General features: G+C 46.2%; 1 protein-coding gene across 3 annotated transcripts; it reads right to left on the bottom strand.

The window, feature by feature from the left end:
• Window positions 1–7,241: 7,241 nt before the first annotated feature.
• Window positions 7,242–17,721, bottom strand: LOC115479074 (GRIP and coiled-coil domain-containing protein 1-like). Of its 3 annotated transcripts, XM_030216813.1 has the most exons (4): window positions 17,594–17,721; window positions 15,690–15,851; window positions 10,486–11,581; window positions 7,242–9,549 (listed from the first exon to the last, which is right to left on the bottom strand). In XM_030216813.1, exons 3-4 carry the CDS (start codon window positions 11,539–11,541, stop codon window positions 8,245–8,247), a joined length of 2,361 nt encoding a protein of 786 aa, XP_030072673.1. In that variant the 5' UTR covers window positions 11,542–11,581; window positions 15,690–15,851; window positions 17,594–17,721; the 3' UTR covers window positions 7,242–8,244. The 3 variants fall into 3 exon arrangements, with proteins under 3 accessions (XP_030072673.1, XP_030072672.1, XP_030072674.1); XM_030216812.1 differs by lacking the exon at window positions 15,690–15,851; XM_030216814.1 differs by lacking the exons at window positions 15,690–15,851; window positions 17,594–17,721 and adding an exon at window positions 13,742–13,799.
• Between the last annotated feature and the right edge of the window lies 1 nt (window position 17,722).

The following is a 17,722-nucleotide window of genomic DNA, read 5'->3' as shown; positions in this document are numbered from 1 at the left end:
CTCAAAGGCAGCTCCTTGTGACTGTGGGCAAGTCACTTAACCCTCCATTGCCCCAGGTACAAAATAAGTACCTGTATATATGTAAACCGCTTTGAATGTAGTTGCAAAATACCACAGAAAGGCGGTATATCAAGTCCCATTTCCCCACTCCAATGATCCATAAGCACAGAAGAAGGTGCTGCTCTGTGCTTGTCCCTGGATGTAAATACAGCCACATCCTCGCTCCTGGATTTTGAGCTCCCTCTATCCCTCATTTTTCTCAGCTCCACAATCAGTTCCATTTTGTGTGGCTGTGTGTTTGAATGGCTGTCTTACGTAAAACACAATATAACCGGTTATCACATAACCAACATTCACCTAGACGGGGCAGAGACAGATTTGTAAAAATAGCATTGAAAACAGGGAGAACGGAATAACTATTAATGGTTACAGAACAATAAGGGATGGTAAAAGTATTTCTACTACTGCACAAACCAACTGTGATATTAAAAGACTAGTAAAAAAGCCCCGTTTCTGATGCAAATGAAACGGGGACTAGCAAGGTTTTCTTCTGTGTGCATGTGGGAGTGTGTGTGTCCCTGCCCTCTGCCCTCTCTCCCTTCCCCTGTGCTCTCTGTCCCCTCCCCCCTCGGAGTCGAGTCCTTCAGTGTTAAGTTTCCTGCTGTGTTTGTGTTACAGAGATAGTGAGGGCTTCTGCCCTCTCTCCCCTCCCCCCTCTGAGTCCTTCACTGTTACAGAGAGAGCGATTTGATTTCGTGCTTTGCTGTGTTTTTTCCTTCAGTGTTTGTGTTAGAGAGAGAGCGAGGGCGGGGCAGACACTCATGGGGAAACCGGATATCTCTCCCCCTTCACACTTCCGGCTGGAGGCTTCATAGAACGTTGGTGTTGCCTTTTATATATAGAGATGTGGGAAGGATATACAGTAGGAGAAGATAGGAATTCTAGAGAACCATTATCGGAAGTGTTGACATACAGAGAACCTGTACAAATGTGCCATGTGGAAGAACTGACTAATGTATAATTACAGGGGCCAGCAGTAGCATTAGTAGCTGATAGACAAAGAAAAGGAACAGTAGAAGGGTATTCAGCATAGTACCTAGGAAAGGAAGTAATGTTGGGCCATGTTTCATTAATCTGGGAGTCAGCTGGGCAATTGAGAATAGAGTTTCACTGGAGCTTACTGCATCTTCCCAGCAGTCATAGTTCTTCCTGCAGTTTCTGAGCTTCTGCAACATCTTCTGACTCTTGCCCAGAGGCAGACTAATTCTGCTACCATTCCAGGGTTTCAGAAGGCCACTCCAATACCGCACCTCTTTGTCAAAAAAATACCAAAGTGCATTATAAATATTCTTTTTGTTACATTTGTACCCCGCACTTTCCCACTCATGGCAGGCTCAATGCGGCTTACATGGGGCAATGGAGGGTTAAGTGACTTGCCCAGAGTCACAAGGAGCTGCCTGTGCCTGAAGTGGGAATCGAACTCAGTTCCTCAGTTCCCCAGGACCAAAGTCCACCACCCTAACCCCTAGGCCACTCCTCCACTGTTGCTACTATTTGAGATTCTACATGGAATGTTGCTATTCCACTAGCAACATTCCATGTAGAAGTCGGCCCTTGCAGATCACCAATGTGGCCGCGCAGGCTTCTACATGGAATGTTGCTAGTGGAATAGCAACATTCCATGTAGAATCTCAAGAGTAGCAACATTCCATGTAGAATCTGCAATAGTATCTATTTTATTTTTGTTACATTTGTACCCTGCGCTTTCCCACTCATGGCAGGCTCAATGCGGCTTACATGGGGCAATGGAGGGTTAAGTGACTTGCCCAGAGTCACAAGGAGCTGCCTGTGCCTGAAGTGGGAATCAAACTCAGTTCCTCAGGACCAAAGTCCACCACCCTAACCACTAGGCCACTCCTCCACTGTTGCTACTATTTGAGATTCTACATGGAATGTTGCTATTCCACTAGCAACATTCCATGTAGAAGTCGGCCCTTGCAGATCACCAATGTGGCCGCGCAGGCTTCTGCTTCTGTGAGTCTGACGTCCTGCACGTACGTGCAGGATGTCAGACTCACAGAAACAGAAGCCTGCGCAGCCTTCTACATGGAATATTGCTAGTGGAATAGCAACATTCCATGTAGAATCTCCAATAGTATCTATTTTATTTTTGTTACATTTGTACCCTTCGCTTTCCCACTCATGGCAGGCTCAATGCGGCTTACATGGGGCAATGGAGGGTTAAGTGACTTGCCCAGTCACAAGGAGCTGCCTGTGCCTGAAGTGGGAATCGAACTCACTTCCTCAGTTCCCCAGGACCAAAGTCCACCGCCCTAACCACTAGGCCACTCACACTCGTCCGATTGCATACATTATGATTTTTCAAGAGACCCCAGAGATTGTTCCTTTTACCGTGCTCAACACCCATTCCAAGAGTCCATATTTAGCTTTACCAAAGCTTGTGCTAAACACAGGAAGACAAACAAGAGGCCAGCAGCAAAGATGAAGCAACCAGATCTACGGTACAGCTTTATTCACAGGAATGAGACTGACAACAGTTGTGTTTCGGCAGCGATGCCTGCATTGTGGGGGGTGGGGTGTCAATCAGAGACATGAAATATCAACTCACCAGCAAAAGCGGAACAAATTAAACGTTAAAGAAACTCAGCAAAAACGGTGAAACCTGAGGCACATCTCTTACGTATCCAATATGACTTGTCCATAGGAATTCATGACAAACAGCAAGATTAAATACCATATTGATACCACCCTGTTCTGCTTTTGCTGGCGAGTTGGCATTTGTGTCTACGTATAACCCCCGACACAGGCATCACTACCAAAACTACTACTTAACATTTCTAGAGCGCTACTAGGGTTACGCAGCGCTGTACAAATGAATAACTAAGGACGGTCCCTGCTCAGAAGAGCTTACAATCTATAGGACGAAATGTCAAGTTGGGTAGTCTAGATTTCCTGAGTAGAGGTGTTGTGGTTAGGTGCCGAAAGCGACATTGAAGAGGTGGGTTTTGAGCAATGATTTGAAGACATGGCCGTTGTCGGTCCTCATGCCTGTGAATAAAGCTGTGGTATAGATCTGGTTGCTTACATCTTCACTCTCTTTTGTTTGTCTTGCTTAACAGTGAAGGTGTTTTTCTTTTTTTCTAAAAAGAGGCCTCTTATAATACTAGTAAGGTATCTCTAGCAAAACTTCTATCTCACTAGAGACACTAACAAGAACTTCTACCCAGAACTACAGAACCTGACTTTCTAAGAGAAGAGTGCGCACATCCATGATCTGGCGTTGAAACGGAAATTTCTCTCACCCATTATGTCCTGAAATTTGGTTCATAATAAAAACCTAAGTTTTAGTATGAAATTAGGCACTTAAAAACTTTAAGGGGCCAACATTTAAAAGCCCTTAAGTGGTCAGAACAGTATTAACCACATAAAGGCTTTTCAAAAATGGGGAGGGAAGGGAGGGAGGGGAAGTAACCGCTAAATTTTGGCCATTGAAGTCATTGTGGGGGTAAATCTGAAAAGGTTGCTGAAATTTAGGTGATAATATGGTGTGTGCTAAGTGCAAATTCTATAATTGGTGAAGGCGGTTAGCTTGGCAGAGTTTAAAAAGGGGTTACACGGATTCCTAAAGGACAAGTCCGTAAACCACTACTAAACGGACTTGGGAAAAATCCACAATTCCGGGAATAACACGTACAGAATGTTTGTACGTTTGTGAAGCTTGCCAGGTGCCCTTGGCCTGGATTGGCCGCTGTCGTGGAGAGGATGCTGGGCTCGATGGACCCTTGGTCTTTTCCCAGTGTGGCATTACTTATGTACTGCTGATACAGCATATTGGCGTAAGTGGTCGTTTACGCACTAACATGTCAATAGCTGCTATAAAAGACCACAACTAAAAGTTGCAGTTTTGTGTGTAACTATCAGTATTCTAGAATCTTAGCATGTATGTGCTGGCCACGCCCCTGACCTCCCCATGCCCCTCCCACATGCACACTCCCCTTGCAGTTACATGCTATAGGTTTACTGTACTAATTGCTATTCTAGAAACCTAAGGCCCCAATGCACAGAAACAAATGTGGGCGCTACAGGCCATAAGTACCGTACTAGTGCCCGCATTTATTACTGCTGCATGTTCAGAGCTGGCGAGCGTGTGAAATAATGAGCTTGCCTGCTCTAAACGCAATGAGCACGCAAATGCATGGTAAACGGGTCATTACTTATTCCTTCCCAATGCTCAGTGGTCAGTGCGGCAAACAAGGGTACCTTTCCTTCGGCAAACCCTATGCCAGCTCAGAGCTGGTGTTAGTTTGCCGGGGCATTGGAGAGGAATGGAGAGACTCCCAAAGCCCTGCCAACAAAAGCCCTTACATGGTAGTTAAGCCCCGCCCAGTGCATCCAAGGATGCACTGAGCAGGGGGCCGCCATTTCGAGGAGGTACCCAGGAGGGAGGGAGCCTTTGTCCTCTCTCTTCAAGGTAGGAGGGGAGGGGACCACCAGGGCTAGCCTTTGGGGTGGGGGGAGGGAGGTCGGTCATGGTCCTGGCTAAGGGTCCCACTGGACCACGAGGGATTTGATTTTCAGGGAGGGTGGGATTTACATGTTTTGGGGTGGTATTGGGGAGGGAGTCTGGGAGTCCACCGTCCCACCAGAGCTTTTGACAAGTCGGGGCTTTTCTCTGGACCTAACCTCTTCTGCGGGAGGATTGTGCCTGGGCATGCTCTTGAGCGCATACCCAGGCACAATCCTCCCCTTAACACTCTAAAAACTCCCTCATGATCAATGCTACGACCACAGTTGTATTTGCACGTCATTCGTGTTGATCAATAGAGTTCACTCCCTACGCTATTCTGGCGGTATTGGGCCCAAGTGTGTAACTGCAAATTAGTGCCAATTAACTCCAATTATTGTTCTTAGTGCTAATTAGCAGCTAATTTGCCAATTAAGTTACGTGCATAACTGGCACTATTCTATAACCTGCACATGTAATTTTGTGCGTAAGCATAAAAATGTGCACACGAGATTACAGAATGAGGGGGTATCTGGCCAAAATTGTGATGCTCTGTCAGAGGTGGGTTAGAGGCATTTCCAGGACCAGGCCAAAAAATTAACGATCTAGAATATTCACCAAGTAGATGGATAAATTCTCTCTCCGGCTTGGAACACACAAATAGCAGGGATAAAGTTAAACAGAGAATTTTTCACTTTTCAGCCGCGTGGTGCATGGACAATAGTGTGGTTGTGAGACTACCACTGAACACGTTACTTTTCTGTTACTTTTATCAATGCATTTTTAGTGATCTGACTTAAATGAAAAGGACCGTCATTCGCCTAATCCAGAGGTTCTCAAACCCAATCCAGGACATACCCAGCCAGCTGGCTTTTCAGGATACCCACAATGAATTTGCATGAGGTAGATCTGCATCCAATGGAGGCAGTGCAAGCAAATTTGTCTCGTGCATATTCATGGTGAACATCTTCATTCAAAGACAGACTGACAGGATGTTCCAAGGAATGGATTGAGAATCCCTGATTTCACCTTATAGTATCCCACACTAATGAGATCTGACCTCTGGAAGACTAAATTTATGACAGCTAAACAACTATTCATTTGCACAGATAGGCATTCGATACTGTAAATCAGTACCTGTTGGTTTTCCTTGGGTTGATACTTAAAATGGTAACTTTGGGAGTTAACCTAGACAAACTGTTTTTAATTTGGCCCTAAAGATCAAACACTTTTGGTGGGATAAATTGATGTCTAGCTAAAAATTAAGCACTTTAAATTGGGAGAGATTGGAGGTATTTTAGTTGAGGGACTCGGTGCTAACCAGATATCAGTGATATTCAGCCACCTTCTCCTCCACTGCTAACTCCAGGCTTTGTTCCTTTTCTCTCGCGGCACCTTATGCCTGGAATAGACTTCCTGGACCTATACGTCTAGCTCCATCTCTACCTGTTTTCAAATCCATGCTGAAAACCCACCTTTTTCACTGCTGCTTTCAGCTCCTAGCCACTACTACTACTATTTAGCATTTCTATAGCGCTACAAGGCGTACGAAGCGCTGCACAAACATAGAGGAAAGACAGTCCCTGCTCAAAGAGCTTACAATCTAATAGACAAGAAATAAAGTAAGCAAATCAAATCAATTAATGTGTACAGGAAGGAGGAGAAGAGGGTAGGTGGAGGCGAGTGGTTACAAGTGGTTACGAGTCAAAAGCAATGTTAAAGAGGTGGGCTTTCAGTCTAGATTTAAAGGTGGCCAAGGATGGGGCAAGACGTAGGGGCTCAGGAAGTTTATTCCAGGCGTAGGGTGCAGCGAGACAGAAGGCGCGAAGTCTGGAGTTGGCAGTAGTGGAGAAGGGAACAGATAAGAAGGATTTATCCATGGAGCGGAGTGCACTGGAAGGGGTGTAGGGAAGGACGAGTGTGAAGAGATACTGGGGAGCAGCAGAGTGAGTACATTTATAGGTTAGTAGAACAAGTTTGAACAGGATACGAAAACGGATAGGGAGCCAGTGAAGCGACTTGAGAGGGGTAGTATGAGTAAAGCGACCCTGGCGGAAGACGAGACGGGAGGCAGAGTTTTGAACGGACTGGAGAGGGGAGAGGTGACTAAGTGGGAGGCCAGCAAGAAGCAGATTGCAGTAGTCTAAACGAGAGGTGACAAGGGTGTGAACGAGGGTTTTGGTAGAGTGCTCAGAAAGAAAGGGGCGGATTTTACGGATGTTGTACAGAAAGAAACGACAGGTCTTGGCGATCTGCTGTCCCTTCCTTCCTTCTCACTCATTACTTCCCTCACCCGGAACTGTCTTGTCTGTCTGTATTATTTAGATTGTAAGCTCTTTTGAGCACGGACTGTCTCTTTGTGTCATGTGTTCAGCGCTGTGTGCGTCTGGTAGCGCTATACAAATGCTAATAATAATAACCTTCTGATCCTGACACAGCAGGCTTAAGATATGCAAAATTTAATCTGTGACATCCACTAGCACCCAGATAATTGCCTCTCTCCCTGAATATCCACTTAAAGGTACGCTCGGACGCACTGCTGCACAGTGTTCCTTTTTGTTCAAATATGGATTTGATGTCAAATTTTGGTTTGTTTTTAATTGATGTCAATTCCATGTTATTGTAATCCATCCAGACAAAAATATTTTTGGACAAATACTTTTATGGCCCAATCCGGCCCTGCCCACTTTTTAAGCACCTAAATGTAAGCAAATAGCAGAGGAGAATGTTTATTTTGGAAGACATTGAAGTCTGACACTTTAAAATTTAGGCACTTAGATCTTTCAAACAGCAGCCTAGAAAGTTATTAAGAACATGTTCACACGCACATAATTTCACAATCCTTTTTTTTGCCTTCAAAAGGTAGCATAAAAAGACATCTTTACATCACTTTACTGCTGCTAAGAGTCATTTTAAGATAAAACATATTTAGCTCCAGTATTATGAAGCAAAATGAGTGGTGGGCACATTTTAAGAGCTAAAGAAACACTGGCCAGCACAGAGGGTTCCCGATACTGCCAGGCGTGGCCTGATACAGCTGCAATAGAACCGACGTGTCCTCTATATCATAACCTGAGATGGCATGGGCCACCAATACCCTGGTAAACCTAGACTTCATGCCTGTTGCATCTTAGGAACAAAACCAGAGAATGCCTCTGAGACAGGAGCCCACTGGCAGCTGTCTGCAGGTGCTGTGGCGGTGAAAGCACACGCAGGCTAAAGCTGAGCTTAGTCCCAAAATGTGCTGTGCAAATATGCAAATATACAAGTTGTGGTGCATTATGGGAATACTACCCAAGGAGCAGGGGAACTTGGGGATTCTCAAGAAGATATCTAAGAAAATTCTCAGGAAGAGAATAGAATGCATTTGGGTGGGGTGTAAGCCTCCCTCACCCCAGGAGATGAATGTTTGCCCATGGAACCTTTCCATCACACCGATGGAGAGATGATGTCCCTGAATAGGGCAGAGAGTATTAGGAATAGCTCAATAAGAGACAGTCCACCTTCCACTCACATGCTCCCCAAATCTCTTTCCTCCCCTCTATAAAACTGTTCAGTGCTGGAGTTGACGGGCCCCAGCTATTGGTTCCACCTGATAAAAAAAAAAAAAAGTCTGTATCAAATCTGACTCAGTACAGCAGGTGCATGCTCACCTCCATGTGAAGTGAGCTTCCCTCTTGGTAAGGGCAGGGTAATAATGCCAGGTGGCAGGCATTGTCTCATCTTTTGCCCGACAGCCACCAGCTGCCACTGACTGTGTGTCTCATCACAACCTGCTTCTCCTCTGGGCTGAAGTGCAGTATAGTCAGGATAGCAGTGAGGGTCTGTTGGCGCCCCAGTGAATCTGGCAAAGTCAGGAACCGGTATACTATGTTCTTCAGATACTCCAGATTGGCTCCTTCCCGGCTCTTGTCCCGAACGTTCTTCTGAATCTGGTCCTTCAGGAAGGACAGTTCTTCTTTGTGCTGCTCCCCGTCAGTCAGGAGCCTCTCCTGAAGCTGGTGCACCTCTATCTCCAGCTGGTGCTTTTGTTTCCTCAGGGCCCCAATCTCCACCTCTTTGCGTGACAGCTGCTCCACATACAGAAAGAAGGTGGGCTCGCAAGTAGAGTTCAGCTGCAGAGCCTGTGTGAGATTATCCTGTGAGAAACCTCCTTCTGAATGGTTAGAGCTGGCTTCGGTCCCTGCTGTCATGTAATTCTTGGGTATCTGAAGCCCATAGGGTGGGGGCATGGATCTTATCTGTTCCAGCTCTTGGTCTTTTTCTGCCAAGATAGCCAAGGCTCGGTCCCTCTGTTTGTGCATCTCCTCTTCCAGTCTCAGCGTCTTCTCTCTGTAATCTGTTTGGCATTTCTCCAGCTCCTGTTTGTGGCTTAGCAGCAGCTGGGCAATCTCTTGCTTCTTGCCTTCCATCTCCTGTGCATGCTGCTTCTCAGTCTCCTCAAAGGACAGCCGTAGAGAAATGTACTTTTCCTTCAACTCTGCCAGTTGCTCCTGTGTGTCCTCCAGCTCTTTGGCCAGGTTCCCATCTTTTGTGGTCTTGTTCTTGAGGACCACTTGAGCCCTCATCTTGTACCGCTCAAACTCTTCCTTAAGTTGCTTCAATTCTTGCTGGTAGTACAGGGCTGTGGCCTTCTCTCCATCTGCTGCCTCTGTGTGACCAGCTAGTTCCATCTCACAGAGCTTCTCAATGTCTAGGGAATGGGGGCTTCTCTTAGCTGCCAGCTGCAGCATCTTCTTCAGCTTTTCCATTTTATCCTTTAGCACGTTAATGTCCAAGTTAGTCTCTTCCACGTTCAAGTCTGCCAAGGACCTGCTGGATGCGGCAATGGCCAGGGTCTTGTTCTCCATGTCCAACTGTACTATCCGTTCCTTCAGCTTCTGAATGGTCATCTGATCCTTCTGTTTGGCTTTCTCATAGGTGCCTAAGAGTTCAGAGACTTCCGAGATCCGAGCTTCCAGGCTGGCAACTCGCTGCTCCTCCATCTGGGAGTGCTGGCGAAGCTGCTCATCTGCCAGAGCTGCCTGTAGGAAAGAGACATACTGGTCAAAACAACGTCATATGTCACAATGCCAGAGATTCAGTGCAGACAGGAAAGAAATATGGACAAGACACAGGCACGACAAAGTCATGTGTCAAGCACAGTGCCTCAGCACAAGGAAGCAGGGGACAGCAGGTCAGATCTCCTTCAAAAGGTTCACCGTTTCTCAATTTGGAGAACTTCAGTGTGAACAGAGTAAACAAACGGTCAAAGTAGGGCACCGTAAAAATCGTCAATACAGTTTCCAGTCCCACTTCAACCACTCACTGTGGGATTCTCTCACATGTCACTTATTCTCCCTGTGCTCATAATGTGATGTAAGCTCTTGGGGGCAAACACTTTGGTTGTGGCACTATATTTATAAAGTTGGGATTTCAACCTATACCCAAATCAAACACAGTGAGGGTGACAAAAAGACTGAACAGCAGACTATGTTCTATACATTGAAGCTTTTATTCAGCTTGTACTCTTGAGAGGTCCAGCGTCGGCGTTTGGTCATGGAGAATCAGTAGTAAGTTGACACAGTTTTCAATACGTATACAACTTTATATGTATTATCAAAAAGGCTAGCTAGGAAGTCCATGCATCCAAAAGGACTCATGAGGCAGGCCACTTTTGGCCGAAACACAATTTGTGTAAGTCCTGGATGTTGTAAATAAACCTTCAATATATTAGACATCGTCTGCTGTTCAGTCTTTTTGTCGCCCTCGCTGTGTTTGACTTTTCTGTTATACTGCGAGGGTCTGTATTCTTCTGTTCTTATTGCCATGTTCAATCTATATCTGCCCAGCATGCCAACAAGCAGCTCAAAGTGAAGGCCATATCCACTTGAAATGAACGGCTTTGTAGAAATGAACTGTACAGCATGTTATAATCCTGTTTGGATGACAGGTACAATCTTATTGACTGCTTTCCCTACCTTCCTCATCTCCTGCAGCAGCTGCATCTGAAAGTGGTTTTTCATACTGGACATCTCCTCTTGGAGCTCCTGCAAGCGCGGATCAGGACTATGTTTCTCTTCCTGCACAGCCTGCAGTTCACTACGTAACTCCTCCAGAACCTTGCTCAGCTGCTGGGCCCGGGCCTCGTAACCTTCCACACGCTCAGCCACGTCTACCCTGCTAGCCAGCACCTCCCGGGTCTCCTCTAGCTTGAGCTCGCAGTCTTGCCGCAGGTCCCGCTCCTCCTGCAGCAGCTTCTGCAACTCACGCAGCATGAGGGCATGGTCATTCTGCTCCTGAGCACGCTCATGCTGCTGGGTTATCAGACGGGCCTTGGTTTCCGCCAACTGCTCCTGCAAGGCCTTCTGTTCTACCTCCAAGCTGCTCTTCTCTGCCTCTAGCTTCTTGGTCAGCTCCTCCATCTCCTGCTTCATCAGTTTCTTGTCAGCCTGATAGGAGGCTTCCATTCGTGACTTCTCTTGCGTCACAGTTGCCAGGGAACTGGTCAAGGTTGCTAACTGCGCCTTTAAGTGAAGAACCTTTTTCTCAGTATCAGCACTGGTGGCAGCGGCTACTGTGCCCTCGCAACTTCCAGTGCTGACGCCACTCTCGGAACCACTGGCCTCCTCTGACCGAGGGGCACCAGTTACAGTGGCCGCATCAACAACCGGTATGTCTTCCTCAGGTATTTCCCCTTTGGCACTGGTCAAACTGGTGCCAGTGTCCATGCTGGTGCTTGTGCCAATACTGTCCTCGCTATGTACTGAGCATAGGTCGTCCATTGGCTCCACCCGGGCAACAGCAATACCTACTGCATCAACATTCTCCTGTGCAGTGTCAGCTTCCTGGGACACGGACAACACTTTTAAGCTAGCCTCCAAAGCCTCTTTCTCTTTAAGGAGGCTCTTATATGCACGGACCACATCTTTCAGGCGGGCTTGGTACTGAATCAGTTGCTTCCGCTGCCCCTCAATGGTCTCAAGCAGTTCTTTCTTGCTCGGTCCCCCACCAAAGCTCATGCCAAACTTCTCCATTGCAGCAGAGTTAACACTTAAGCGCTCCTGCCAGCACTGCCTGAAACAGAAAAGAAAAAAATAATTAGCACGGCTGGTCAGACGGGCACAAGTGGATCACACGCCAATTTGCAACATAACTCAGTTTATTTCTAATAATTTCAAAAATTATTTGTTCTGGATATTACAGTTGCACTATCAAATTTAATTGATACGCTGCCCATTAGAAAAAAAAACCTGTATGTGGTTTACAAAAATAATACACAGAGGGTAGCCACTGAAGTGGAGGAACACAAAAAATCCCCACAGGAACAGAGAAAAACGCCGACAGGGAGTGGAGAACGAAGGAAGGCTCTTCAAAGACAAACCATGGAACCACCAGTTTATAGAGTACAGTCTTTATTTGTAGTAGATGCACTCGTATATATTTGAAGACTCGACATGGTACCGTGTTTCGGCATGAAAGCCTGTCTCAGGAGTCTCATCAGAAATGCGTGTGTGGATTGGTCAACTACTGTATCATTAGGCCTACAAGGCCAAGGTGAAGCAGTCTTTAGAAAGGGGCGGTTTCACCTCTGAAAAGCACCGTATTACCTTGTGCGTCTTTCTAAAGACTGCTTCGCCTTGGCTGAATAGGCTAATTCTTTCTGTTATGGGAAGCCAGTGCAGTTTGATCATGTACGATGATACGCTAGTATATCTATTCAGATTGAAAATTAGTCTAGCAGCTGTGTTCTGTATAATTTGCAATTTTATTCTGATATTGACACTAAAAACCAAGAACTAAGATATTACAGTAATCGAGGTGCGGTAGGACTAACATTTGAACTAACAGTGCAAAGGCTTTTTGGTCAAAGAATGATCTGATTATTTTATTTTTGTTACATTTGTACCCCGCGCTTTCCCACTCATGGCAGGCTCAATGCGGCTTACATGGGGCAATGGAGGGTTAAGTGACTTGCCCAGAGTCACAAGGAACTGCCTGTGCCCCTGCAGTGGGAATCGAACCCAGTTCCCCAGGACCAAAGTCCACCACTCTAACCACTAGGCCACTCCTCCACTCCAAAGCCGTCTCATTCTGAAGACAATTATTTTCTAGGACAGGAGTTATTAACGGGAGAGGGAGAAGGAAAATCCAAAAAAAGCAAATCTCCCCCCCCCCCCCCCAAAAAAAAAACACCTGCGAAAAGGAGCTACAATCAACAGGAAAGACAGAAGTATAGCCAAAGAATTTGCTGCCTTAAATCCCAGAACCTTAGTCCTCACTAAGGTGTTGCTAGATGACAATAATTAAGGCTGCTTTATGAAGCAAACGTCTTAGCAAAGAAACAAGTTTTAAGGCCTGATTTAAATGTTTATTTGTTACATTTGTGTCCCACATTTTCCCACCTATTTGTAGGCTCAATGTGGCTTACATAGTACCGGAGAGGCCTTTGCAGGCTCCGGTATAAACAAATACAAAGTGATGTTGTGGTAAGATAAAGTTCACGTGGCACAGCCACATTAGGGAATCATACAACAGAAGAGTTGTGTTATGTCCATTACGTACTTTAGTTTTGTTGTGTTGCAGAGATCAGGCATTTATGTTGGATTGGTAGGGTATGCCTTTTTAAATGTTTGAAGAGACAGCTCCATTCTTAAACCTAGGAGCATTAATATCAGGTGACAAATGGTATTGAGGAAAATAATCTTAAAAGATATGTTCTGAGCATACACTGATTAGAAAAGCAGAGCATACATAAAGGTAAAAAGCAAAATCAAGTCCTACAATCCAGGCATTTATTAATTTACTAGTAAAAAAGCCCCGTTTCTGATGCAAACGAAACGGGGGGGGGGGGGGGGGGGGGGCTAGCAATGTTTTCTTCTGTGTGCATGTGGGAGTGTGTGTGTCCCTGCCCTCTGGCCTCTCTCCCCTCCCCCCTCTGAGTCCTTCACTGTTACAGAGCCAGCGATTTGATTTCGTGCTCTGCTGTTTTCCTTCACTGACTGTGTTACAGAGAGGGCGGGGCAGACACTCATAGGGTAACCGGATATCTCGCCCCCTTCACACTTCCGGCTGGAGGCTTCATAGAACGTTGGTGTTGCCTTTTATATAGAGAGATTTTGGATGGAATGATATGTTTGTGCTCTTTAAGAACAAAGGGCTGCTCAGTTTTCTCTCTCTTTTGCGTTTTGGGTGCAGAGTAATGGCAGCGTGGGCTTTCTGACTAATAAAACTCACCTCACAAGGTTTCCAGATGAAACAGAATGTCACTTTTACCCCTCTGTACATTGCCTGATGATGGTGTCTCCTGTCCCATGCCAAGTGTTCATTTCTCTAATTTACTGCAGTGTGTACAGATGGGAGTGACACAGCAAGACAAACAGACCTCAGGAAGGGCAAACAGAGGCACTTCACCATGTACTTTAATTTTTGATTGATGATGTACGCACTGATAATTACATCAGTTGGATCCCTTCGTGTTGAATATTTTCCCACTAGTAAAAAAGCCCCATTTCTGATGCAAATGAAACGGGGGCTAGCAAGGTTTTCTTCTGTGTGCATGTGGGAGTGTGTGTGTCCCTGCCCTCTGCCCTCTCTCCCCTCCCCCCTCTGAGTCCTTCACTGCTTTGCTGTGTTTTCCTTCACTGACTGTTTGTGTTACAGAGAGGACGGGGCAGACACTCATGGGGAAACCGGATATCTCTCCCCCTTCACACTTCCGGCTGGAGGCTTCATAGAACATTGGTGTTGCCTTTTATATAGAGAGATGTGGGTAACTGTGGGATCCTTTGGTATGTGTTGGATTCTACTCATGCTCAAACATAATGTATAGCATTCAAGGCAAAAACTGTGAAGGTGCTACATTGGGGAAATGGACCAAATGCCGAAGACAAGAATCCACTCACACAGACACCACAAAGCACCTCTGTGGGTAAGCATTTTTTGGAATCAGCACTGCATCAATGACCTTATTGTCAGAATACTAAGAGGATGTTTTTTTTAAAAGGACCAGACAGTATAATATACACAACGCTGATTTAACTCCAGACACAACTCCCAACCCTCAAATACCCCTTTCCTACCCTCAAACCCCGGGTTACAACAAAGATAGGGGTCATTAACATAGATCCTACTTGGCAACCTCTACCAAGAAAACAAAAGCACCCCCTACCTCCCCACTGAACCTACTCAAACCAACACCCACCCCCAACACAGCACTGCATGTCCGACACACCAGGAGCAACCTTCACATGTTCAACAAGGCACTTCGAGCTCTAGGAGGAAGGGCCACCAACCCACACAGAATATACACAACGCTGATTTAACTCCAGACACAACTCCCAACCCTCAAATACCCCTTTCCTACCCTCAAACCCCGGGTTACAACAAAGATAGGGGTCATTAACATAGATCCTACTTGGCAACCTCTACCAAGAAAACAAAAGCACCCCCTACCTCCCCACTGAACCTACTCAATGCTAATTCCTGAAAACTGACCCACTCAAAAAAAAAAAAAAAAAACCTACCTTACAACTGACCCACCCCAAAACTATCTCCACAACTACGCCATACTCAAAAAAAATACCCTACTCACCCTACAAACTACTCACTCCCAAAACTAGTGCCCCACAATTATCCATACAAGATCCAAACTACCCCTCCCCCTCCCTTACCCACGAGTGTTCCCTTCCCCCCCCCAAAAAAAAATTTAGCTACCTCACCGACAGACACAACAAATGTCCAACAAAATACTACTACTACTATTTAGCATTTCTATAGCGCTACAAAGGGTACGCAGCGCTGCACAAACATAGAAGAATGACAGTCCCTGCTCAAAGAGCTTACAATCTAATAGACAAAAAATAAAGCAAGCAAATCAATTAATGTGTAGAGGAAAGAGGAGAGGAGGGTAGGTGGGGGCGAATGGTTACAAGTCAAAAGCAATGTAGACCCCACCGATGCATACATAAGGAATGTTAATATTTCCTTATTGCTTATTTTTCTATATATATATTGCCAACTTTGCCTCTGTATGTTTGGGGTGGGGGGGGGGGGGAATGTCTGTGATGTGCTGAGGAATCAGGAAGATAGGATTGGCAACTGCCTGGTTTTTAATTGTACATTAATGGCCAAAAACACAGAACTACAGAAATTTTAAACTTAGAAAAATATTCATACATATTACCTATCTGCAGTTCTCTAGTTTCCCCACTCCCATTTCTGTGAGGTTGCCCTGGCCTGTCCACTGTAACTGGCAGTAGACTGTAGGTAGAATCCAGCCAAATGGGAAGGCAGTGGGAGCAGAACTGGAAGGAGAATATCTGCTGTATAAGGGACGTTTCTGCATCTAGTGGGAAGCGGAAAATAAGTGAACCTCCAACAAAAATTGCCACAATATATTTATACCGGAAAGACAGCTCCAGTAGCTGCAATATACATACAGTGATTCACTGTAACATGTTCAGGAATTGCATCTCACTGCCTTCCCCTCATCTCCTGATCACAGACACGTAGAACACAAACACACATGAGAACACATGCATGCATGCATACACACACACACACATAAAGTGCCCCCCCCCAACAAGAACACATAATTTACACGTAGAGGGATGGGGAAAAATCCATACGCTATACTACTCCACACGCTTTCCCCACTTGCTTTGTTTTTATGTCTACTACTACTAGACATTTCTAAAGCGCTACTAGGGTTACGCAGCACTGTACAATTTAACATAGAAGGACAGTCCCTGCTCAAAGGAGCTTACAATCTAAAGGACAAATGTACAGTCAGTCAAATAGGGGCAGTCTCCCACTTAGCCATCTATCCCCCCTTCAATCTGTTCAGAACTCTGCTGCACGTCTCATATTCTGCCAGAACCGATATACTCATATCACCCCTCTCCTCAGGTCACTCCACTGGCTTCCGATCAGATACCGCATTCAATTCAAGCTTCTCCTTCTTACCTACAAATGCACTCGGTCTGCTGCCCCTCACTATCTTTCTACCCTCATCTCCCCTTACGTTCCCGCCCGTAACCTCCGTACACAGGATAAATCCCTCCTCTCAGTACCCTTCTCCACCACCGCCAGTGTTGCCAGGTGGGCGGTTTTACCACCCAATTGGGCGGTTTTCCGCGACCTGCCGCGGGAAATTTTTGCCCGCGGCGGGTTGCGGTTTTTTGGGCTCCTTTTGGGTCATTTGGGCGGTTTTAAAAGCGTTTTTTTTCGGCCGTGGGGGGCGGGGTTAGTGATGTTTCGGGTGGGGCCGATGACGGGGGAGGCGGGGTTGATGACGGCGGGGCGGGGTTGATGACGGCGGGGATGATGACGCGGGGGTGGGGGTGTCAGGGGCGGGGGTTGACTTTGGGCGGGTTTTGGGCTGGATTTGGGCTCGATTGGGTGGGAAAAATTTTTTCCACCTGGCAACCCTGACCACCGCCAACTCCAGGCTCCGCTCATTCTGCCTCGCCTCACCCTATGCTTGGAACAACCTTCCTGAGCCCTTACGCCAAGCCCCCTCCCTGCCCGTCTTCAAGTCTTTGCTTAAAGCCCACCTCTTCAATGTTACGTTCAGCACCTAACCCTTACTGTTCAGTGAATCTAGACTGCCCCAATTTGACTGCCCCTATCGGACCGACCGTTCACTTGTCTATTAGATTGTATGCTCTTTGAGCAGGGACTGTCTCTCTTTGTTAAATTGTACAGCGCTGCGTAACCCTAGTAGCACTCTAGAAATGTTAAGTAGTAGTAGTAGTCTAGATTTCCTGAAAGGTATAAAGGTTAGGTGCGGAAAGCAACATTGAAGAGGTGGGCTTTGAGCAAGGATTTGAAGATGGGTAGGGTAGTCTATTTATGACTAACATAACATTCACACTATTTTGTCCAATTCCATAAGAGAGACGTTTTGGCCAGTTCAGGATTTGAATTTACGTCCCAAAATAGTGTAATCCCTGATTAACCCATTAACATCGAGTGCTGCGGGTCCCATAATGCATCAGATTGGGGGGGGGGGGTGCCTGAAACCACAGAATTGGGGGAAAAGGGAAAGTAGCAGAAGATTGACGGGCAAGGCAGCTAATCTCTTACCCACGAGGATCCGCAGCTATCGGTCAACCACACGTTTGCACTCAGGTCCAGGCTGGCATGGCACCAATGCCCTCCCTCCTCCTTGTCTGGTTTCACTTCTGCTTCCGGGTCACAAGTGCAGCGGCAGCC

This window comes from Microcaecilia unicolor, chromosome 10 (genome assembly GCF_901765095.1).
Source record: "Microcaecilia unicolor chromosome 10, aMicUni1.1, whole genome shotgun sequence".
NCBI lineage: Eukaryota > Metazoa > Chordata > Amphibia > Gymnophiona > Siphonopidae > Microcaecilia > Microcaecilia unicolor.
Note: the sequence above shows the minus strand (reverse complement) of the source record. Positions and strands in the feature narration are given on the sequence as shown.

Coding starts and splice junctions, on each gene's coding strand:
- LOC115479074 (XM_030216813.1), bottom strand. CDS start 11,541: ATGGAGAAGTTTGGCATGAGCTTTGGTGGGGGACCGAGCAAGAAAGAA. Junction 9,550..10,485: donor TGCTGCAGGAGATGAGGAAG/GTAGGGAAAGCA, acceptor TCTTTCCTACAG/GCAGCTCTGGCAGATGAGCA.